Source organism: Trichosporon asahii, assembly GCF_000293215.1.
Source record: "Trichosporon asahii var. asahii CBS 2479 unplaced genomic scaffold scaffold00003, whole genome shotgun sequence".
NCBI classification, from domain to species: domain Eukaryota; kingdom Fungi; phylum Basidiomycota; class Tremellomycetes; order Trichosporonales; family Trichosporonaceae; genus Trichosporon; species Trichosporon asahii.
This window is the reverse complement of record NW_014040921.1, coordinates 384460-407184: the sequence shown is the minus strand read 5'-3', so window position 1 is coordinate 407184 and position 22725 is coordinate 384460. Positions and strand designations below refer to the sequence as shown.

The 22725-nt window shown below is 59.4% G+C and overlaps 8 protein-coding genes and 1 non-coding gene across 9 annotated transcripts; 3 read left to right on the top strand and 6 right to left on the bottom strand.

Annotated features, from left to right (window-relative positions):
- Positions 1-93: 93 nt before the first annotated feature.
- A1Q1_01315 (uncharacterized protein) lies at positions 94-2517 on the top strand (the record flags this gene model as incomplete). The annotated part of the gene is made up of 1 exon (XM_014328526.1): positions 94-2517. The coding sequence occupies one exon, from the start codon at positions 94-96 to the stop codon at positions 2515-2517; it is 2424 nt and encodes an 807-aa protein (XP_014184001.1).
- Positions 2518-2643: 126 nt separating this feature from the next.
- On the bottom strand, positions 2644-3276 carry A1Q1_01314 (uncharacterized protein; the record flags this gene model as incomplete). Its single annotated transcript, XM_014328525.1, has 2 exons — positions 2644-2882; positions 2964-3276. 2 exons carry the CDS (start codon positions 3274-3276, stop codon positions 2644-2646), a joined length of 552 nt encoding a protein of 183 aa, XP_014184000.1.
- Positions 3277-3632: 356 nt separating this feature from the next.
- Positions 3633-4763, top strand: A1Q1_01313 (RNA helicase; the record flags this gene model as incomplete). Its single annotated transcript, XM_014328524.1, has 2 exons — positions 3633-4167; positions 4600-4763. 2 exons carry the CDS (start codon positions 3633-3635, stop codon positions 4761-4763), a joined length of 699 nt encoding a protein of 232 aa, XP_014183999.1.
- On the bottom strand, positions 4383-4491 carry A1Q1_t086. Its single transcript has one exon. It is a non-coding gene; the product is annotated as a tRNA-Ser (tRNA).
- A 114-nt stretch (positions 4764-4877) lies between the features above and the next one.
- Positions 4878-5357, bottom strand: A1Q1_01312 (acetyltransferase; the record flags this gene model as incomplete). The annotated part of the gene is made up of 1 exon (XM_014328523.1): positions 4878-5357. One exon carries the CDS (start codon positions 5355-5357, stop codon positions 4878-4880), a length of 480 nt encoding a protein of 159 aa, XP_014183998.1.
- A 205-nt stretch (positions 5358-5562) lies between these two features.
- On the top strand, positions 5563-10849 carry A1Q1_01311 (RNA helicase; the record flags this gene model as incomplete). Its single annotated transcript, XM_014328522.1, has 5 exons — positions 5563-5666; positions 5731-5883; positions 5927-7075; positions 7113-7930; positions 7968-10849. 5 exons carry the CDS (start codon positions 5563-5565, stop codon positions 10847-10849), a joined length of 5106 nt encoding a protein of 1701 aa, XP_014183997.1.
- A 99-nt stretch (positions 10850-10948) lies between these two features.
- A1Q1_01310 (uncharacterized protein) lies at positions 10949-11839 on the bottom strand (the record flags this gene model as incomplete). The annotated part of the gene is made up of 2 exons (XM_014328521.1): positions 10949-11098; positions 11639-11839. The coding sequence occupies 2 exons, from the start codon at positions 11837-11839 to the stop codon at positions 10949-10951; spliced, it is 351 nt and encodes a 116-aa protein (XP_014183996.1).
- A 1703-nt stretch (positions 11840-13542) lies between these two features.
- A1Q1_01309 (adrenoleukodystrophy protein) lies at positions 13543-15921 on the bottom strand (the record flags this gene model as incomplete). The annotated part of the gene is made up of 2 exons (XM_014328520.1): positions 13543-15214; positions 15503-15921. The coding sequence occupies 2 exons, from the start codon at positions 15919-15921 to the stop codon at positions 13543-13545; spliced, it is 2091 nt and encodes a 696-aa protein (XP_014183995.1).
- Positions 15922-16625: 704 nt separating this feature from the next.
- Positions 16626-21407, bottom strand: A1Q1_01308 (uncharacterized protein; the record flags this gene model as incomplete). The annotated part of the gene is made up of 3 exons (XM_014328519.1): positions 16626-19190; positions 19236-20573; positions 20628-21407. The coding sequence occupies 3 exons, from the start codon at positions 21405-21407 to the stop codon at positions 16626-16628; spliced, it is 4683 nt and encodes a 1560-aa protein (XP_014183994.1).
- Between the last annotated feature and the right edge of the window lie 1318 nt (positions 21408-22725).

Genomic DNA, 22725 nt, shown 5'->3' with positions numbered 1-22725 from the left:
GACCTCCACCTGCCAATCCATTATTGTCCGTCTGCTCATCAACGTCCCATCAGACATCAGGCTTCCCCTTCAGCACTCACTTCACCCGCCAACATGAGCATGGGATTTGGGGGGATCGACTTCAACGATCCCCGTTCTTTCCAACACCTGCTGGGAAGTCACCTGCCCATCCCCGAAGCTATCTCTCCAGCTGAAGTCAGGCGGCAGGCGAGGAATCGACGCGACAATGTCCTTTCCTCCTACAAGAAGCTCAATGACATCCTTTCGCGTCACGAGGCTACCATCCAGAAACGATGGGCCAAGAAGAGTAAAACTGCCAGGACCAAGCTTCTTCTCGATTGCTGGCCTGGCATGGCCAAGTCGCACCGTCCCGACTATGCGGCTTATCGCGAGGAACGCCCGCAACCCGGCCGTGGTACGACCACCAAGTACCGCGACTCCTATCTGTGGCCCAACATCAACCAGGAGGATCTCTCGGGTCCCCGTGCTTTCCTGGTTCTCCTCAATGCTCGTGGACGGAACCACCCATCCAAGTTCGCCTGCGCCGACGGCGAGTCCTTCCACCTTGGCATCGTGTCCACCGTCATCGTCCCGCTCTTCCTCAACGAATACACTATGATGCTGAACGATGTTGAGGATGAGAGATATGGACAGCTGCTTAGCTGGGATGATCACCCTGACGCTTTCAACTGGATGCACGAGCTGCAGCAGTTCAACCCGGGGGAAGGGCTCCTGGTCCTCGAAATCCAAGAGCGCGTGCTCGGTTTTCTCGTCAAGTGCTGCAAAGCCCTCTTCCATGACATTCCTCCCGATAAGTTCCTGTCGGAAGAGTATCCGCCCCAACCAATGCCTGAGCTGAAGCCGCCTGCCGAGACGGATGTTGCCGACTCTCGAGCCCTCATGCGGGAGGAGGAGGCGTACCGACTGCCTGCACGTCTCAACATGAGCCGTATCACGACCGTCCTTCAGGCTCAAGCCGACGCTGCCGCCGATCACTTCTGGCTTCTACGTGAAGACCCTGGATACTTTGCGGACGAGCTCCTCGATGCGAAAGACCATCGACAAGAGATGATGAAGGACACTCGCGGAGAAGCTCATCCTATCTTGTCCCCGCAGCGTCAAGATACCTTCTGGAGCCGCGTCATATCCGCTTCCTTGACTCAGGACTACGCCAGCCTTGAGTTCTCAGCTGAGCTGGCACACCAAGCAGGTGTGGTGAAGGCTCTGATGGACAAGCGCACCCCGACGAGCTCTCGCGACGAACTGCCAAACGATCTGCTTGTCGCCTTCCTTACGTTCCGCCACCATCTCACGGAGTGTGCCAAATGGATACGCGGTGTGCTAAAGTCCGAGTTCCCGGGCTCTCCGCCAATGCGTGGGCTTTACGAGCGTTTACCGCCGCCCGATCCCCATACACCTATGATCCGCCTTCAAAGCAAGCCCCACGCCATGAGCGACGACGAGAAGTACTTCAACTACCTCATGATGCTGCTCTGGGACGATCAGCAGATCTTCCTTTTTCGTCTCCCATTGCTCATGGATGAGATCGACCGTCATCTTCCGGCAGTGCGCAGCATCATCTCGCCCCGCGTCGCCAAACTCATTGGGAGCTTGTCCATCGTTGCGCAATGTTTGAGAGAGATCGAGCAGTTCCACCCTTGGGCGCGGTCCTTTGAGATGAAGTTGCCCGAGCACGACAAGGCTATCGAGAAGAGCTATGCCAAATGGGTTTCGCCTCTGCAGCAGATTCTGAAGGCCATTGCCGCCAACTCGCTCAAACTCGTCAGCTTGGTATCGAATCCGAAGGAGCGCTTCGAGTATCCTTCCGATAAGCGCGAGACCAAGGACGTCGTCGACACCAAGCGGGCTTCTGAGCAGAAATTGGACAGATTCTGGTCCATCACGGACACGCACATCTCAAAGAGCTGTGGAAACCTCGACAACACCGCCTTTGCCTCGCTGTTTACTCGAGAGCTCCGTCGTACTGGCTACTGGGTCGAGCCGCCGGCCAAGGCGAAGGCTCCCATTAGTGTTGAGGTCTTGCACAAGCCTCTATCTGAGTTGACACTGGTCAGTGACCGATCGACTGAGCCTTACCGTTCCGAAGAACGTAGGGTGAAGGTCAAGACGCGCGGCGTCCCCCAGCTGCCAGACTCGGGTAGCACCGCGGGAAAGCCCGACAACGAGGATTCGGAAGCGACGCAGATTGGAGTCGACGCACGCGCGCTTAAGACGTTCCGCAATCTCTTCTTCAACCCCAACGTGTCTGCCACGCCGGGCGAGATTCCTTGGAAGGAGTTCCGGCACGCGATGAACGCAGCTGGCTTTGAACCGCAGAAGCTCTACGGCTCGGCATGGCAGTTCCAAAGTCCCGCCTCAACGCTTGTCTTCCACGAGCCGCACCCGAACCCGAAGATTCCTATTCGGCAGGCTCGTCGGATGGGGCGCCGTCTCTCGAGGGCTTTTGGATGGGACATCGACACCTTTGTGCTTCAGGACAAGTCCAACGGAGCTTGATAGCTCCTACTACCTTCTTCGTTGAAACCCACCTGTACAATAGACGCATGTTTACGAATCCAGCCAAGCGCTATGTGTATGCAACCTGTGCATTCGAAGCAGCCGGAGCCTGCCCAGCCACCACGACTATGAAACCCACCTCGCGGCCATCTCGTTCCAGCTGGGCGCCACGACAAGCACCTTGACACCGTTATTGGCCGGCCCATCGAGCTGCATGCAATACGAGTCCTTGCCATTGTGGTGGTAGGCGCACAACTTGTTCTGAGGGTGCAGGTACCACCCGACGCCATCCCTGGCGCAGTCAACGAGCACGAGGTCCGTCATCCAAAGGCTATCCGGGTCAGCGGTGGCAAAGGGCTCGTCATCTGGAGTGTGTCAGCGAACCTTCCTTCTCAATCGGCCTCCCCCCGCGTACTCGAGCAATGAGCGGAGAGATGCAAACATACCCTTAGTCTTGAAACCCAGACAGTATCCGCTGTGCTCCATATCGACCTGCGACCCGGCCCAGCGAATGCGCGAGAACTGCGATTCGCCCATCAAGTCTCCAGGATCGAGCACGCGGGTCGGATACTCGACGACCCAGCGCTGGTACGGTCCGCCATGGCACTCCCAGATCTGGACCACGGCGCCAATCTCGCTGACGCCGTCGCGGACGTCCATGCAGTAGTTTGAGCCTTGGATTTGGAAGCCGATGGGGACCAGCTGGGCGGCTGTGAGTGCCGCTGACGATAGGGCTGTGAGGAGGGTGGAGAGGAGCATGGTGGTGGTCTACGGGGTCGCCGCCACTGGTCGCGGTGACGGCGTTCATATAGGTTTGGCGGGAATGTATTGTGCGATGCCGTCGGGTAGATGACCATGGTAGTGGCAGGCCGTCCGAACCACCACGGACGGGAGGTCAATGGCATTGCTGGCCCGACGCCGATGCTCGGAGGTCTGAGGGTGCGTCAGGTTGCCTTTCGGGGCAACTCATTGTTCGAAATGGAATGCTTCACAACCGGTTGCATTCCTCGCAACGGCCGCCAGGACTAGAACGACAAATGGCCCTAGCAGGCACAACGACGACATAAGGACACAGTGCAGCTCGAGTGGCCACAAAAAGACTGTGCCACCAGGTAATGGTCTTCGTGCACGCGCGCAAAGAGACGGTCAAGACCGCGCAGAAGCTGAAGGAGATGGCGACCGAGGAGGGTGCGCTCGACGTCTTCGACACGAGAGACCATCCGAAGTTCCAGCTCTACCGCCGAGACGTCGGCACGTCGCGTAACAAGGAGATGAAGGAGCTGTTCGACTATGGCTTCGGTATCCACCACGCCGGTATGCTTCGCTCAGACCGCAACATGATGGAGCGCATGTTCGAGGACAACGCGATCAAGGTACTCTGCTGTACCTCGACGCTCGCCTGGGGTGTGAATTTGCCCGCACATGCTGTCATTATCAAGGGCACGCAGGTGTACGACTCAAATAAGGGTTCGTTCCAGGACCTCTCCGTTCTCGATGTGCTGCAGATCTTCGGTCGTGCCGGTCGTCCAGGATACGAGACCTCCGGTGTCGGTTACATCTGTACCACTCAGGACAAGCTCGACCACTACCTCTATTCGATCATGTCTCAGCAGCCAATCGAGTCCAAGTTCATCCCCGGATGTCCGAAAGGTACGGTGCAGTACTGGCTAGTTGGGACAGGCGGACGCGGCGAATTGAACCGGGATCCTTGTGGCACCACTGATGCTCAGCCGTGCCTGGCTGACTTCACCCATGCGCCGTCAAAAATAAACCCCTCCTGCTCGCCATTCGCTGCATCCCCATGCATGCGCTTCGTGCGCATAACATGAGGGATGCAAGGGGACGCCAAAGCATGCAAAAAGAGACGACATTGACATGATTCGAACATGCGCTCCCGAAGGAAGTTGATTCCCGAATCCCTCTCCGAAGAGAGACCATTCTAGTCAACCGCGTTAACCACTCCGCCACAATGCCGATGGTAGTTCCATGTTTGGGTGCGGGCTCGCTGCATTATATCATGCTGCACAGGGGATTTTACGTAAGCTCACTCCTCTGCTCGCAGGGACCGGCTGCTGAGACTAGGCATCCGAAAGGGAGCACGGCAGACTGGAGGTGATGCTGAGAATAGCTCATGGTGGCGTCAGGTCAGCGAAAGCGCTGGTGGTCAATGGAGCAGCACATGCCATGCGCGCATGACATTGGCTAGCCCTTATAAGAGTGGCAGACTCGCTCTACAAGTCCTCTAGAGTAGTGTGTGCAGCTGAGGCGCAACGCCCGAACAGCGGACACTGGAGCATCCTCGAGCCCAGATGTAAAATAGAATACTCCTGTACGACGCAGGTTTGACGCGTAGTCAACGCTCATTCCACCTTCTTGCGCATGAACATGGTGGCTTGCGGGTTGTCGTTATACCGCTCGCAGTCCTCGTATCCCATGCGTCGGTAGAACTTGATCGCCGCGGTGAGGTCGTCCTTTGTGTCGAGGTAGACCCACTCGTAGCCCTGCTCCTTCGCGAACTGGTCGAGTTGCTCCAGCAGCTTGTCTGCGATACGCAGCCCGCGAGCTTCAGGAAGGACGTAGAGACGCTTGACCTCAGCTGTTCGCTCAACGCCCGGTACGTGGATGGGTCGAAGGATGATGCAGCCTACAACCTTTCTCCCCGAGCTAGTGTCCTGCTCGGCGAGCCACAGGCCAGAGTCGGGGTTGAAGTACTTGGCGAATCCCTCCGGAGTGTCGCGAACGATGACACCAATCTCCTCGTTGTACGCTGTGACAATCGACCACGCAGCGTCCTTGTCGGCCTCGGACGCACGGTAGATCCGAATTCCCGCGTCTCCCATAGCGCTAGCGGTGCTTGCAGTGAGCTTTGGATAGTTGCTCAGGTGGGCATACTCCTCGGGTCATGATCTCGAGTTGGTGCTTGGTTACGAAATCAATCACGTGAGTGCGGGGCTCCTTTATTTCGGATCCGGAGAGGTGACGACACAACCTACAAAATCAGGTTCGCGATGTCTGGTCTCCTCCGCAACAATCACAAGCAAGACAATGTCTGCCGACGCCTACCTTGACAGCCTCGTCGGCGACCCAGGACCTAGTACCACCGCTCATCGAGAGTGGGAGTCCCTTCTCGCGGGTTGGGACGGCCAGCTGTAAGCTCGTGAGAAATGGTCTGCGAGCTAATAGCAGCGATGACTCGGTGCCGTTCCCGGAAAGGACGCCTTGGCCGACTCTGCAAAGCGTGCTTAACTCTGACAAAGTCGTCAATGATGTCGCCGAGAAGATTTCCACTGTTCGCATTGTTGAGCCGGAGCCGGAACATGAGGAACCCGACCTCAACACCTCCGCTCTTCTTGCTCGTTTGCACAGGTATGCTCCTTGGGGCTAATGGCCTTCGAAATGCTGACCCCAGGCACCTCCAACCCGGAGCTTACATTTCTCTGATGGAGCTTCTCGCTTCTCCTCGGGGTGAAATGGACATCCAGAGCGAGCTTGTTGAGACGCTTGGCTTTGAGGGTGAGGGTCTGTCGCTCGTCGAAGAGCTTCTGCGCCCCGGTGTCCGTCAGGCGCTAGTTTCCAGCTCGAAGGGGAAGAAGAAGGGCGCAACCCCATCTGCCTCTGGACATGCAACTCCACGTAAGCGCAAGGGCAAGATCGACATCACGGACGTGATCGGCACGGCGGAAGACATCGAGCGCCGCATCCAGGAGCAGCTTAATCGGCCGAAAGCTATGTTCGTTGAGGAAAGCCAACAGCGTTCACTACAACAGGCAGAGAAGCTGCCGAATGTCTTCACCAGTAGCTCTACGATGCCTGCGCTTAGCTACGGTGGCAAGATTGCCCTTCCGCAAGGCACAGAACGAGAGCAAACCGACGCGTTTGAGGAGGTCACCGTGCCTCCGCCAACGATGGTGCCACCCAAGATGGGCGAGAAGCCCGTCATGATCAACAGCCTTTCACCCCTCGCCCAACGCTGCTTCCCCAAGTATGTCAGCCTCAACCGCATGCAGTCGGTCGTCCACCCGACCGCGATGGGCACGAACGAGAACATGCTCGTGTGTGCGCCTACTGGTGCGGGTAAGACGGATGTCGCTCTCATGTCGATTCTGCGCGTGCTCGAGAGCCATCTGCTTCCTGGACCTGGATTCAAGATCGACAAGGACAAGTTCAAGATCATCTATGTTGCCCCCATGAAGGCGCTCGCGGCCGAAATCACGCGCAAGTTCGGCAAGCGTCTGCAGTGGCTGGGTATCCATGTCCGCGAGCTTACGGGAGACATGCAGCTCACTCGCGCGGAGATCAACGAAACTCAGATCATCGTTACGACGCCCGAGAAATGGGATGTCGTCACGCGCAAGCCGACCGGTGAGGGCGAGCTCGCCTCCAAGGTCCGTCTTCTCATCATCGATGAGGTGCACCTGCTCAATGAAGAGCGTGGTGCGGTCATCGAGACCATTGTTGCGCGTACGCTTCGCCAGGTCGAGTCAAGCCAGTCCCTAATTCGTATCGTCGGCCTGTCGGCCACACTGCCCAACTACATTGATGTTAGCGACTTCCTCAGGTAAGCTAACTCAAGGAGGGCTTGAAGCTGACGCCAGGGTGAACCGATACCAGGGATTATTCTTCTTCGATGCGTCGTTCCGTCCCGTGCCGCTCGAGCAGCACTTTATCGGAGTGAAAGGAAAGGCGCGCAGCCAGACGCAGATCCGCAACATGGACAACGTCGTGTTTGACAAGGTTCTGGAGATGGTACGGGAGGGCCACCAGGTAATGGTCTTCGTGCACGCGCGCAAAGAGACGGTCAAGACCGCGCAGAAGCTGAAGGAGATGGCGACCGAGGAGGGTGCGCTCGACGTCTTCGACACGAGAGACCATCCGAAGTTCCAGCTCTACCGCCGAGACGTCGGCACGTCGCGTAACAAGGAGATGAAGGAGCTGTTCGACTATGGCTTCGGTATCCACCACGCCGGTATGCTTCGCTCAGACCGCAACATGATGGAGCGCATGTTCGAGGACAACGCGATCAAGGTACTCTGCTGTACCTCGACGCTCGCCTGGGGTGTGAATTTGCCCGCACATGCTGTCATTATCAAGGGCACGCAGGTGTACGACTCAAATAAGGGTTCGTTCCAGGACCTCTCCGTTCTCGATGTGCTGCAGATCTTCGGTCGTGCCGGTCGTCCAGGATACGAGACCTCCGGTGTCGGTTACATCTGTACCACTCAGGACAAGCTCGACCACTACCTCTATTCGATCATGTCTCAGCAGCCAATCGAGTCCAAGTTCATCCCCGGTATGGTGGATGCCCTCAATGCTGAGATCTCTCTTGGCACTATCGCCAACGTGCGCGAGGCTATCTCGTGGATTGGTTACACTTATCTCTTCGTGAGAATGAGACGAGAGCCGTTCATCTATGGTAAGCTTCCGTGAGTTCGTCACAAAGCTGACAACAGGCATGTCCCATGATGAGCCCAAGGATGACCCCCAGCTCGGAAACAAGCGCAGTGATCTCGTCACGCAGGCCGCCCGTACACTTGCGGCTGCTAAGATGGCGACGTTTGACGAGTCGAATAACTCGTTTGCCATTACGGACCTCGGCCGCATCGCTGCGCGTTACTATCTGCGCCATCAGACTGTCGAGGTCTTCAACGAGAAGTTCAATCCTCGTATGAAGAACGCCGACATCTTCGCAATGCTGTCGCAAGCGACTGAGTTCGCGCAGATCCAGATCCGCGACAATGAGGTTGACGAGCTCACCAACATCATGAACTCGGACAACTGCCCGATGGAGGTGAACGGAGGCGCGACGAGCGCGCAGGGCAAGGTGAACATTCTCCTGCAGGCGTACATCTCGAAGGTCTTCATTGAGGACTTTGCTCTCGTATCGGACTCGGCGTACGTTGCACAGAACGCCGGCCGTATCATCCGAGCCCTACTCGAGATCGCGCTCAGCCGCAACTGGGCGAACTGCGCGCTACTCCTGATCGACCTCAGCAAGGCGATCGAGAAGCGCATGTGGCCATACGACCACCCGCTCGGTCAGCTGAACACACTGCAGCGCGATACACTCTACAACCTCCGGCGCTGGGCGGACGACACAGAGATCCAGGAGCTGCGCGAGATGGAGCCGAAGGAGCTGGGTGAGCTTGTGCACCTGAACCCGATCCACGGTGCGGCGCTCCGCAATGCGGCACTCATGTTTCCAACCATCGGTGTTTCGTACGCGCTTCGCCCGCTCGCGCACGACCTGCTCCAAATTAGCGTGACCGTCGAGCCGCAGTTCACGTGGAACACCAAGGTGTCAGGATCGAGCGAGCCATTCTATGTCTGGGTGCAGGACGAGGAGGGGCTGCACATCTTGCAGTGGCGCAGCATTCTGCTCCGGCAGACGTCGACCGCGATGGACATTGACTTCGTCATCCCCTGGAGCGGCGAGCACCAGAGCCTGTCGATTGTGACGGCATCGGACCGCTGGCTCGGGAGCGACAGCCAGACCTCCGTCTCGCTCGCCGACCTCGTCATGCCCGCTGCCTTTGACGAACGCACGCCGCCTCTCGACCTACCATTCCTCAGCATTTCGGCCGTCGACGATCCAGACATCGAGAAGCAGTACCGCCCTTACATTACGATGTTCAACACGTTGCAATCGCAGTCGTTCTGGTCCGTATACCACACTCAGAACAATATCCTCATCTCTGCCCCAGTCGCTAGCGGCAAATCGCTCATGGGTGAGATGGCCATGTGGCATGCTCTCCGCCACCAGTCTGACGCCTTCATTCTCGCCATTGTGCCGGGCAACCGGTCGTCAGCCGAGGCCGCTGCCCGACTGCGCCATGTCCTCGGCAAGCGGGCCAAGGTCATCCTCGCCCGCAATTCGAAGGAGTTCGAGGCAGGAGCGGAGGAGACCGGCGCCCGTGTACTCGTCGCCACGCCCGGCGCCTTTGACGACATCGTCGGTGAGAAGCTCACCAGCCTCGCGACGCGCCTCTCGCTCATCGTGCTCGAGGACCTGCACCTGCTCGACGCCTCCTATGAGCTGTCGATCATCAAGCTACTCACCATCGCAAAGCCTGCGCGCACGCGCATTGTCGGTCTGACGTGCTCCCTGTCCAACCCTTCGGACCTGGCTTCTTGGCTCGGTGTCGAGTACAACTACCGCTACTGCTTCACGCCGCAGGACCGCTCCTCCCCGCTCGTGGTCAGCACGCGCGTGTTCAACCTCCCTCACGGCCTCGGCTTGCTCAAATCGATGATCAAGCCGACCTACGACCTCATCAAGAGCACGGGCAGTGCTATCGTTTTCACCCCAAGTGCTTCAAGCGCTCGTGCCGTCGCGGCTGACCTTGTGACGCAAAGCGGTACCGAGTTCGACCTGAACGGGTTCCTGTCTGCGCCTCGCGCGGACGTCGAACCGCTGCTCGCCAACCTGGCCGACTCGGAGCTGCTGGAGCCCCTCCTCCATGGTGTGGGCTACGTCGTGCCGACAATGCGGGCGCGTGACCTGGCGCTCGTGCTCGAGCTGTATGCTGCGGGCATTGTGCGCGCGCTCATTGCTCCCCGCACGCAGGCGTGGAAGCTGCCCGTGCGTGCCGAGACCGTCGTGCTCGCCGGCGCGCAGTACCTCCACTTCAGGGGTGAGGAGCGCATGCTGCGCAACTACTCGAAGCACGAGCTGGTCAAGATGCAGGGCTTTGCCGCGCAGTCGGCGTCGCCCACCTCGCCCGCCGGACGGATGGTCGTCATGTGCCAGGCCGAGCAGGTCGTGAGCATCCGTCGCCTGCTGAACGACGGTCTCAGCCTCGAGTCGGCCCTTCCCTCTGTGCTCGACCCGGCGCTCGCGCCGCTCATCCCCTCGCCCGTGTCTGCTAACACTGGACGTGGGCGCGATGGCCACGCCAGCATCGAGGAGCACGAGCGCCACGTCCTCGGCCGCATGCTCGTGTCCCGCCCCAAGCCGAGGCCGATCCAGCCCCACCGGCCCCGCGATGTCGATCTCCGCGCCCGCGACCTCATGGACCTCCTTAGCTGGAGCTACCTCGTGCGCCGGATCCGAACGAACCCCTCGTTCTACGACGCGAGGGAGGGCGAGGAGCGCGAACTCGTCAGCCGCTGGATCGACGCCTTCTTCGTCAACAGGGAGGAGCGTGAGCGTGGGCATGCCCAGAAGCCTGCCAAGGACCGTCCCAAACTCGAGGTCGTCGAGGGGTACGGGCAGCCGCAGGAGAAGAAGGACAAGGACGACGAGCACGAGGAGAAGGTCCTTGTGCCTCGGGTGCTTGCCGAGGAGGAGTACGTCATCGAGGACGGCGACGAGGACGAGGGCGACAGCGATTAGAGCCTAGCTAGAGTTCAGTACGACGGAAGACGCCGCGGCCCATGGCCAATGCTAGATGAAATGCAAATTACACACTCTACAGACTGCGCCAAACTACGCTTAGAAGCCCTTCATCTCGAGCCACGCCTTGAGCTCGGGGACCCAGCGGCCCTTCACCTCGATCTGGCGCGAGGTCGGCTTCAGAATCGCACTCGGCGCCGGCGTGATCGGGTCAATGTGTCCGGCGGCAAGGTACTCGTTCAGCTCTCCCTTGAGCGTCTGCTGTTAGCTGGGCCTCGACTAGAACGGCGTGTGCTAGGGCCATATGGAACTTCGAAAGGAGGCGAATTGAGATAGGAGTTGATGGACGGAGTTGCGGGAGATCAAGCTCGTCGCCCAGGTCGCTCGAGACACTACGACCTTTCCCAAGCCCTTTTTGTACTGGCAAAAACCCCGCAGGTCTTGGGGTGGTAAGGAGAAGCCTGTCTGCTTCCACCTGAGGATGTACTTCCGTCCATGACATCTGACCATCACGATGTCGTCACGATCAACAGAGCGGTTCGATGGCAGCCACAAGGAGCAAGCTCCTGTGAAACTCGAACCAGTAGTCGTAACACTGCCAGACAATCTCCCTTACTCCTGTCGAGGAACTGCGACAGGACAGCACAGCACCCGAGACAGCAAAAGGGACAGCACTGGCAATAGCCCTCGCCTTCCTCCGGATGAGCTCCGAACCTGCTTTGCGCCGGCTGCTTTGGATCTCCACTGTGCCCCCGCCCAATCTCTATCTCTTCCCAGAGCAAAACTCACCTCGGCGCTCCCCCGAATCCTCCGGATGATGGTCCTGGTGGCGTTGCCCTTGACGTCCGAGTAGACGGGCAGGGTTCCGTTGGCGGTGCGCTCGACAATGTAAGCTGTGGACTGTTGCGGGGCCGCCTGGGTCGAGTTGAAGCGGACGGCGCGGGCGGCACGGATAGCGCGGGAAGACGACGAGGCGAACGTGCGAAGCATGGCGGTGAGCTAGTTGCCGTTTGTGAAGGTTGTTGTTGGCGGATAAGCTGAGTCTGGACGAACTTTTCGACATTTCGGGAGATCAGCGAGGACGAGAGAGGAGTAGCGGCAAGGTACAGCCAGGCACGGCGCCACGTGGAATTGATCCCGTTCCTCGGACTGCCATCCCAGGCACCTCATCCTAGGCAGTAGCTGCAGTGGTGATGCAAAGTTGAGTCATCTCGGTGTATGTTTGGCACGGCGTGCTCTTGGCCATGGGTGGCGACTAGCGTGCATTTGGTGGTGAGCCGCGGCTCCGAGTGACATCAACACTGCAGCCTTAAGCCCTACTGCCTCTGCGCTTCCTTCTTTTCACACACTCCCTAGCCTCCAGTACAACTTGTGCATAGTCCTCTACCCTCGAGAACCTTGCTGAAACCACCTTTCGCCACTTGACCCACATCGGTCTAACTTGGGCAATACGCCAGGAGTCGTTGGCCCTCTGCTTTGTGCGACACCTCGCACGCCTATGCTTTGGCCCTATGGCGCCAGCCAGCTCTTCACCTGACGGCGGCGCCGTACCGATGAAGACGCGGTGGACGAAGGCAGACAAGCGCGGCATACCGGGCCAAGCGGGACGCGCCCGCGTTGCGCATTACTGCGTCCGACTTTCCCGCCGGACTGCTCCATGTCCCACGCCAAGACTGGTCGACAGTGCCAGGCTATCAGCGCCGGCCACACGCGTACCCGAATGCGCCCAAGCTGCATGTTGAGATCTTGCAAGCTGCGCGCCGGGCTTCGGTCGCATGGGCAGCGGGGCGGTGGCGCGAGATCGACGATGAGGGATTCGCCCTCGTCGTGCTCGACAAGGTCATGCAGTTGAACGAGTACATGCGCACCCGCACGAGCTCGGAAACATCTCCCACAGGCAAGGTCACCACCCCCGATCTGCCCTTTGCGTTCGTTACTTACTTTGAGAACTGGAAGGAAGGTTGGCCATGCTCACGGACTGGATGTACGACAAGGTGAGCGGGAACACATTGGGCTAGGTCACTCTAGCGATGGGTTTCTAGCATGGAGCGAGCGTAAGAGCTAACGCCCAGGCCATTATCGCCGCCGCACCGCCAGCCACAATCCCTACGTTGGAATTTGTGCAAGAACTCGTGCTTCATTTCTGTGAAGCGTTCCATGATTCGACGGATAGCGTAGTCGCGGGACGGTGCTGGACGACATTGCAAGGTGTGCTGAGCGTCAAGCCTTTGGGGAAGTGGTACAAGCCGTACTGCAAGTCAAGGGCGAAGCCGCAGCCACAGCCACAGCCAGGCATGCCAGGCAGCCGCGTCCATGTCCAGGACATGCAGGACACCCCGCGCCTGCCGCGCCAGAAGCGCAAGATAGCTGGACGCGTGCACCGCGTGGGCGATCTTTCGCCGCTGGCGAGCCATCTGGCCGATCTAGCTAGGCGTTCGCTCGAGTCCAAGTCACGTTCGGTGATGGCGCCTGCGCAGCATGTGCAGGGTGCGCAGGACCACGCTTAGGCATCACATCATGTGCCCTTGTGCACACCTTGTGCATCAAGCCGCTACGATCGGCTCTGTACCAAAGAAACAAAAAAAACTGGAACAAAATCTGCGGAAATGATGTAATTTAGGAAAAAGAATGTAAAAACTGCTGTTTGTCTGCCTGTCTACTATATCGCGTCTACACCACGTCTACGCCAGCGCCTACGCCACGGCCGCCTCGACGACGACGCCCTCGACCTGGCCCGCGCCCCCGTCGCGCCCGCCATCGCGCTGCCTCTTGATATGCCTGAGTTCCTCGAGCCTCGCCTTGAGTTTCGGCACCTGGAGGAGCCTGTGTTCGAGTTCCTGCTTCTCCTCCTGGAGTTTGAGGCGCTGCTCCGCATCGAGCTCTGTGAAGACGTACCCGCCCTGTCCGTCATACTGCAGCACGAGCTTGTGGTACTTCCACAGACTCGGGCGGTGCGAGACGGTCATGAGCGTGATGCCCAGATTGGTTGCGTGGTCGTACATGGCCTTTTCGATCTCGAGCGTCACTGCGCTCGTGCACTCGTCCAGGATCGCGTACTTGGGCCGATGGTAGAAGAGGCGCGCCATGGCGATACGCTGCTTGTCGCCGCCGCTGAGGGCGTCGCGCCACTCGCGCACTGCCCCCCAGCCGCCCTCGCGCTCGACAATGTTGCCGATATCCACCACCTCGAGCATGCCTTGCAGATCCGCGTCCGTCACGCCCTTGGCCAGCATCTGCGCGTGGTTGTCGGGATAGATGATCTGGTCGCGCAGCGTGCCCGTGCACAGGTACGGCCGCTGGGGGATGTAGGTGAAGTCCTTCTCTGGAGGCTTGGAGACGACGCCGCCGTACACGGGCCACAGGCCGCCGAGGATACGGAACATTGACGACTTGCCGCATCCGTTCGGGCCGATCACGAGCAGGTGCTGTCCTGGAAGCACCTTGAAGCTCATGCTCTGCACGAGCACGTCGCCGTTCGGCGAGATCAGCGGCACAGAGTCAAACTCGACATAGTCGGCCTCGACGACCTTGCCGCGCGTGCTCAGCATGCGCTTGTTCGCCTCGACGTCGGCGGAGGACACGAGCTTCTTCTCGTATTTGCCCGCCTTGACGTCGTCCATCGCCTCGAGGAGGTCTGAAACGCGTGCCGTGTAACCCGCCAGCTCGGCGAGCTCCTTGTACGAGTACATGACGCGGCCAAAGGCGTCCGAACTGCTGAGCAGGAGACGACGGTTCGTGACGAAGCCTTCTGTGCGAGAGGCGAGGTCGCCGGATCCCATTCCCAGGGCCTGACCGAGGAAGGTCGGGATTGCGCAGATGACGAGACCAAACGAGCCCCACGCCCATTTGACGACACCCTCTTCGGCCATGCCGTGCCAGAGCCGCACGCCGAGCACCTTGTTCACGTGCTTGATCAAAGCAAAGTAGCCGCGCTCAATCACGTTCTTCTCGTACTCCTCGCCGTGGTAGAAGGCGACCTCTTCCGAGTTCTCCAGCAGACGGGAATGCGTGAAGCGCAGCTCGCCCTCGAGCGTCGCCTCGTACGCGGCGTAGTCGCCGAATGGCGGCGTGATCTTCTTCAGCAGGTAGGCGGACAGCTGCACGAGCGCAGTCAGCAGCACCAAACCCTCGGCGCCGACATTGCGCGAGAGCTGGTAGTTGTACAGGATCACGTCGAGGACGGGCTTGGCAATGTTGCTGTAGATCTCGGCGAGCTTGTTGCTGAACTGCTGGATATCCACCGTCATGTACTGATCCGCGTTCTTGATCCGGTCGTCCAGGTTTGCGAGCTTGTAGTACAGCTTGGCGTCCTCTCCGTCCGGCTCCTTCGTGTCCAGATACTCGTCGAGCACATAGCGCGACAGCCTGGGCGTCAGCTAAGGGAAAACATGAGCTAGCTTACCGTGTCCTGTACGCGAGACCCAGCTCCGACTGGAGATACTCGAGCATCGAGTTGGTATACGTCGCGGGGATGGCGACGGCGCACCATCGCGCAAGGTTCATGAGGAACAGCCTAGGCTGGGCTGTGACGAGGGCCGAGACGATGCTGAGGTCAGCTACTACACGGGGGTGTTTCAGCTGGTCAGAAGTGCAGAGGCGTGGATGCGCATGTGTCCAAGTGAGACACAGCTCCCCTTCGGGCAGATGACTCACCGTCCATCGAGGTCGGCGACGTAGAGACTGAGCGCCGTCCGTCCAAGGAGGAAGCACGAGTGCAGCGCGAGCATGGCGGCCTCGCGGCTGCGAATGCCGGGAATGACGATGCGGAGCAGCTTCTTGAGCCGTTGCTGGAACAGGGGGTCTGACACCGAGACCTTCTTCTTGCCCTTCCCTCCTGCTGCTCCTTTGCGGGCTGCTCCGCCCTTCTTCCCCCGCCCGCTCGTCGAGATCTTGACCCCCTTCCCGCTCAGATTCACGACCGAGCCGGCGATGCAGTACAGCACAAAGCCGGCTGTGAGAAAGCGCTGCACATGTGTTCGGTTCGCGAGATAGGACTGCGTCAACTGCGAGAGACGCGCCTGCGCGGCCGCCTTTGTCCCTGGCGGGATGAGCTTGCTGGCGACTTGGGACATCGGTGCGCCGTGCCGAAGGGATGGAGAGGAGATGTGCAGTCGGTGGGTGGATGAGGTGAGATGAAATAAAAGGCCGGCTGACGATGCGTTTGTTTGAACAAGTGTTAAAGGAGAGAGTGGGTGCGCGATGGACGGAGATGGATCGCGGTGTGAGGGTGTGTGAGGCTTGGGATGACGGCTTGGATGGAGCAGCAGTGACGCCCGTGGGCGATCGTGGGCCGGCTCGTGGGTGAAGAAGCCGGATGCGGACACGGACACACGCGACCGCCGGCCGGGAGCAACCGGTTATTCAAGGCTTGCTCCTGCCAAAATGCGGGGCCAGTTTTCGCCACCCAAAAACAGTCAAACAGCTCATGCACACGCTGCATTGCATAGGCGATAGGCTATGTATGCGTATACCACTGCACTGTACAATCCGGAACAACTAGCATGGATACAAGGAGGAGAGCCCAGTCAGCAATACAGGGGTTGGTTGGGTAATATCAGAGGAGGAAATATTTGAGCTTCTGGGCCATGGTGGACGCCATGAAGACTCCAAAATGAGAAACGCGCACAGTATGCAGCGCACCGGGAATACTGTGATGGCGGAGCGAGAATCGTGTAGAGACGGAAACCGGGGGCATGGGTATGGCGGTGGGTACGAGGCATGGGTGCAGACTTGCGCTGGATGATGATGAGTTATGCACACGATCGTTCGGGATAGTCTATTGTTGCGGGCTCGTCGGCAGACTGCCGTGAGTACTGCTGTGATCGCTGAACTCGGACTCGAACGGGTCCAGCTGCGGCGCGGCGCCCTCGAGCAGCTCATTCTTGCCAATTGCCTTTTCGTTCTTTCCGCGCGTCTCCGGGTTCGGGTTCAGAGGGGACGGTCGTTCCGCCCGCGCGTGGATCGGGAGCTTGACGTTCTCAATGTCCTTGGCAGGGCCATCGAGTGCGTCGTTGATAGCCGTTGCCATACCTTCGGGGTTGTCAGTCCTGTCCATTGCGTTCTCAAGCGCACCGCGCGCACTGAGGCCCTTGAATTCGGCCCATCGGTCGACGCCGATATTCGAGATGACCTCTCGCACATCGACAGATTCGTCGTCGGAGAGCATCGTCGCCAGACGCTGGATCTCGGACGGGACGGGCACTACGCGGTCGCCGTAAAACGCCCCGACGATGAACAGGTCAGCGATGGCACGGGCTAAGCCGAGGCGAATATCGACAATGTCTGTGCTGAGCCGGGGAAGGGCAGGGATGAAGAACTCTTCGAACGCTTGCCTGTTGGGCGGCGGTCGAATGAACTCGCGGAGACAGCGGACAAACGTCAAACGCTGGCGGTACTTTTCACTGCCTGCAAGGTCCAGCAGCATGTTGTGCAGCTTGTCCGCGGAGCAGGCGCTGTTCTGGAGGATCTCGTAGGATCGCGGCACCGCGTACGTCGCCGCATCGCGGACGGCGGCGAAAGGGTCGAGCAGCGCTAGACGCATGACCTCGAGCACGACGCTGACCTCATCCATCGACCTGAACGTGGACAGGAACGACGGGATCTGCAGGGCAAGCTGTTCACGCGCACGCCAGCCACCCAGGGAGTCTTGAAGCCACCCGTCCAGGATTCTTCGGAAGCACTCCCACGCCAGGTCCTGAGGGAGGTTGGCGAACAGGACGTCCACGTGCTCAAAGATGCGCTCGCGGATGTCGTCCGAGCCCGCGGCGCACTGCCTGTAAACGGGAAGGACGTCCTCGGCAACCTGCTCCGGGGTCAATACCTGGGCCAGCTCGTGCAGGAAAGCCGTGATGGTGCGCATGACCCGTTCGCCGGCACGGTCGACGAGACGTTGGAACAAGCCACGCAGCTCGGGCCACCGGTCGCTGCCGAGAGTGAGACACACGCCAGGGAAGTTGTAGCTGGCGAGCATGTCCCACTCGCAGTCGCTGCCCGTTGACTTGGAGTCGTCACAGTACGCTTCGAGGAGCTGAGCTGGTGGGCCCTCGGGGTCCTCCACAAAGGTGTAGATAACCTCGCCGAGAACCTCGAGTAGGGCGTATTGTACTTCCTCGGTGCTGCCCATCAGAGTGGCGACCGTCTCCACAGCGAACACACGACGTTCCGCGTTATCGATGATCCGCTTGCAGAGGGTAGGAAGGGTGACACACGCGGACTGGCGGACGTTATCATCGCTGTCGTTGACAAACATGTTGAAGACCGGGAGCAGCCTGGAGATCTCCTCCGTGGCGGCAGCCTTGGAAACATTCGACATGGCCACCGCCGCTTCGGCTCGCGTTGTCGGATCTCCGTCATGGCCGCGGATGACTTCGTTCACAAAGCCATAGCGCGTGATCTCTTCCGGCGAGTAGAGATCTGAAACATGCGAGATGAACGAGAGAGACAGGGCTCGTCCGAGCGTAGCTTCGTGCAACATTTGCTCGCGGTACAGCTCTTCCTCGTGGGCGCGGTGCGCTGCGTAATCCGGGTCGTCGGGGTCGCCCTCAACAAACATGTTCTCGAGAAGCGCATCGGGGATATCCGTCGAAAGCGTACCCATTCCCAGCACGATGCCCCACAGGAGCTCCTGCTCCACGAGATCCCGGGCATCGTGGGTGAAGGGCATCGACACATGGCAGTGGTGCCCAGACTGAGAGAGATACGTCTGTGTCGACTCCTGTTCGCCCTCCTCGGCCTTTGCGCCCCACGTCTCGACTGTCGGGCTCTTGCCTCGGAGGCGGGCGATCACGGATACGATTCCGTTGCGGACAGGGTCTGCGATGGCCGGGTTCTGGCTGAGCAACAACGTGCCCAAGAGCGGTCGGAAGAAGTCCACGGCAAGAGTCGGAGGGTTCACAGTCTCCGCATTCTCCGAGCCCTCCTGAGGGGTGTTTTGGGTAGTGCCGAGCCCTTCGATTGCGCCCCAGAGTTTTCCATGCGGAGTGTCTTCCGACGTCGTGCCCGACACGGTCGTTCCTGGAGTACTGATTTCAGACGGTTGCGAGCCCATCGGGTTGCTCGACGACAGAGCTTCCTGCAAGGAGAGGTTGTCGCTGCTGCTGCTTCCACCCATGGACGTCGACGCTGTGCTGGCGCTCGGCTGGTCCAAGCTATGCGTTCCCGAGCTGGGGGTGCTGTGCTGTCCTTCGTCTGGATGACCATCGCCATCCTTCGAGATGCACATGGCGTTGGAGCTGGGACTTTCGTCCACCTGCGGCACAGGCAATGATGGGTGAGATATGATAGGGACTTCGCCCTCGTCCATGTCCTCGTAGGCGTCCTCGCCAGGCACCAATCGACAAGTCTGCGCATGGTTAGCATAGGTCCCAAAGCTCGCGGTTAGACTCACAGTGAAGAAGTACCAGAGAATCCTGTGCAGATCGGCGGCAAAAGCCTCTTTGACGGTGTCGTCGTCGTCGAGGGAGAATCCCGAGATAAGCGGCAGAACATATTCCACAGACTCGCACGGGTCCACATCACCGAGCAGGTCGCCCAACACCCTCGCAACGTACGCGCGATGGAAGGCGTATTCACTCCGGCTGAGCAGGAAGATACGCTCCAGCGTCGAGAGACCTTCGTCGTCGAATGCAACGTCCATTTCCGCCATGACGTTCGCCTGCTGAGGCACCATGTCTCCCTCATCAACCAGAATAGCGTTTCCAGTTCCGGCATCGCCGTGGAAGGGGAACTCGCTTGGAGCGGTAGGCTGATGTCCCGATGAGGGGAACACAACACTTGGCCCGGTAGGTGTTAGCTCCGCATACTCTGTCCGAGTGTCGTCATCTTCATCGTCATCATCCTCAAAGGGGGACTCGTCTGGTATCGGCCGGGGTGAAGGATCCCGAGGTGGTGACGGCTTCGGAGGCTCCAGGCTTGCGGGCACTTGGTCCAAGTTGAACCGTGCCGTGTCGTCCATGTCCATAGGACTAAATGAAAGCATCTCGCTCGATGCGTGCAGTTGCTCGAACGACGGGATTTCGGGTATCCGATGGCTCACAACTGCAGCGGCCATGTTTCCCAGCCGCGTATCCTGTGCAGACTTGGAACGTCGCGATAATGGTGGCCGTTGCGGTGCTGGGGGACCACGGGGTCCAGCGTCTTGCTGAGGCAGATCGTTCACCGCTGAGGCGGGCGAGTTGCGACGAGAAGAGCCATTGGATTTGCTGACGATCGCAGTCTCCGATAGCCGTCGGGATGGAAGGCCGCTGTTCGGAGCTGCCAGCAATGTAGAGTTCGAGCTGGGTGTTCGTGTCAAAGTGTGGGAAGTGCGTTCACCGGACAGAACTCGTGGGGTTGATGCAATCCACTCTTCCAAGTCTAGAGCGGGGCTTCCAGGCTTGGAGCGGCGGCCTGTGCTGTTGCTTGATGACGAGGGGGCTGGCGAACTTCTGGAACCATTGTCGGCCGCTGACCGGGGGATAAAGGTATGTGCAAGTGGGTGTGTGGGTCCGGCTCCAATAGCTGCCCTGTTGGAAGAGCCCAAATGTAAGCGGTCCGAGTGCACAGGCTCAGAATGTGTCCGAGGCGACAGAGGACGTTCAGATGCGCCCTGTGCGGGGGGACTGGGCCTTCGCTGAACCACCAGTTGAGAGAAGGATGGCGTCACGTATGGCGAGACCGGAGCCATGGGAAGCCTGGACGTGGATGTCTCCGGCAGGTTGACATGTGGCGAGTTGGCGACAGGCCACTGTGCGTTGTGTCAGTTGTCTGTCCGACCGTTCGTCATTTCTGTGTCACTCACCACACTGTCCCAGGCATGAACCATCTCGTCCGCGCCTCCTGCCGGCTCTCGCAACCTCATCCATTCCTCGGCTCCAAGTGGAGACTCCATATCTGTACGTGTCGGAATCTGTTCCGCAATGCTGAGGGCCGAGGCATTCGGCACCGGCGAAACGACATTGGCGTTGGGGTCGGACGACTCGTTTCCTGGGCTGGAAGACGCCGTCGATGTCCGCCTACTCGAGTCACCGCTGTCCGAGAGGATGTGGCTAACAAGCTCATCCCGCCGGGCGGCTAAGATCTCGCCGCTGTCCGAGCTGTGGGTGCTTGATGTCCCCGACAGAGCTCGTGACCGGCTGACCGAATCGCTCGAAAGACGCTGGATGGCACGGATTTGTGGACGTTGCGGGAAAGGTATCGGCGGGACATCTGGAGGGAGGGCTGACGAGGAGAACGTTGATTCTGTTGGAGATGCGAAAGAGGGCGGGGAGCAGATGGGGTTGGAGCTGTTATCCGGAAAGGGCGCTCTCGAAACACCAGCGTTGAACGGGTCTGGAAGATCTGTCGGCGGCTGGATCCCATGCAGAGGCTCCTCGAAAGATAGATCCGGCTCAGGATTGAAGTCGGATGGTGGAGGAGGGGGGTTCGATGTCGACGACGACGAAGCAACCGACGATTTGCGATGTTGATCGGAATGCACTGCCGTTGATTCCGGCGAACTACTCGTCGAAGGGGACGAGGGCCCAGCTCGAGCCGAAGGATTCCATCCCCCGCCGCTGGCCCTCCTGTCCTCCGACGGCATGGCTCACGGGGGCGTGCTGATCCCCAGAGACGCGGTCGAGAACGATAGAAAGGGGAAGAGAGTAATGCTACACCGACGAAGGTGCCTCTTAAGAAAGGTCAAGCATTCAGGAGGGACGGTGGATGAACTCAGGTATGAGAGAGGAGATGCACGCCGCTGCTGCTGTCGAGATGCGGATCGGAGCGAGGTCGATGCGCTGGTCGCTATGTAGCGGTGTCTCGGCAGGCAAAGACAATCGGCGCGTGCAAACTCAGGTCTAGAGTTGTCCCAGAGGCACACAGAGGCGCAGTCGTCCGGGTCGGTGGAAGCAAAGCGGCCAGGGGACTGGGCGAGACGGCTCGATAGGGGCCGAACCGATGGAAAGTGTGGAGTGTGTATGTGTGTATGCCTGCAGCTGTCGGCCTGCCGTTAAGGAGAAGAGACGTTAACGGCAAGTGCAATGGAGCCGAAAGAATGCCGATGGCGCTGCTAAGGGTAGAGGCAATGCAAGCGACTGGGTGACGATGCTGCGCGAGACGAGCTCCGACAGAGGTGACAAAAAGCGCGGCCGGGAGCGTGCCAGTGGGGGCGACTGATGACGGATGTCGTGGGCGCGAGAGGGCGTGAGGGTCGGGAGGTGGACGTTGGAGCTGGGGAGGAAATGGGTGTAGGTGTGTGTGTGTGTGTGGTCAGAGGTGGACGTAATGTGGTGGTGGAATGATGAGCTCTATGTTGAGTTGTGTCGAGAGGGTTGATGAATGTCGGGGTAAGGTAGTTTGACCAATGAAATGTGGTTTTGGTGGAACACGCAGTTGGGAGGTGGTGCGGGTCGTGGGCTGCGGGGGAAGGAAGGGTTGATGAACAAGGAGGATGCGAGTCTTGGTGGTGGTGGTGGTGGATGTGGGTGTGGGTGGTGGGTGGTGGGTGAGGATTTGAGCGGGGTGGTTTGTCGGTGGACGGTGGTGGATGATGAGCGGGGCAGGCGGGCAGGCGGTGGGTGAAGGGCTAGGGCGAGGATTAGGGAGCGGTGAGCGTCGAGTGAGTGGTGAGTGAGTCATACCGCCCAGCGTGCCCAGCGTGCTCTCAACAGTGGGGTGCCTGGCTCCCCCGACCTTTGCCTCGCCCGCCCTGCCCGCTTAGCCTCGAGTCCTGGGTGGCTCCGTCATTGCTGGACCCGCTCAGCCTGTGCGCAGCTGCCCGTGCAGTGTGCAGTCATGCCCTCAATCCATTACAATTCCAATCCCAAATACTAATCCGCTCTCCATCGTCAATAGCGCGTCAATTACAAAATGTAACAGAGCTGCTCTGTTACCTACAACTACACTCGCATTAGTGTCGA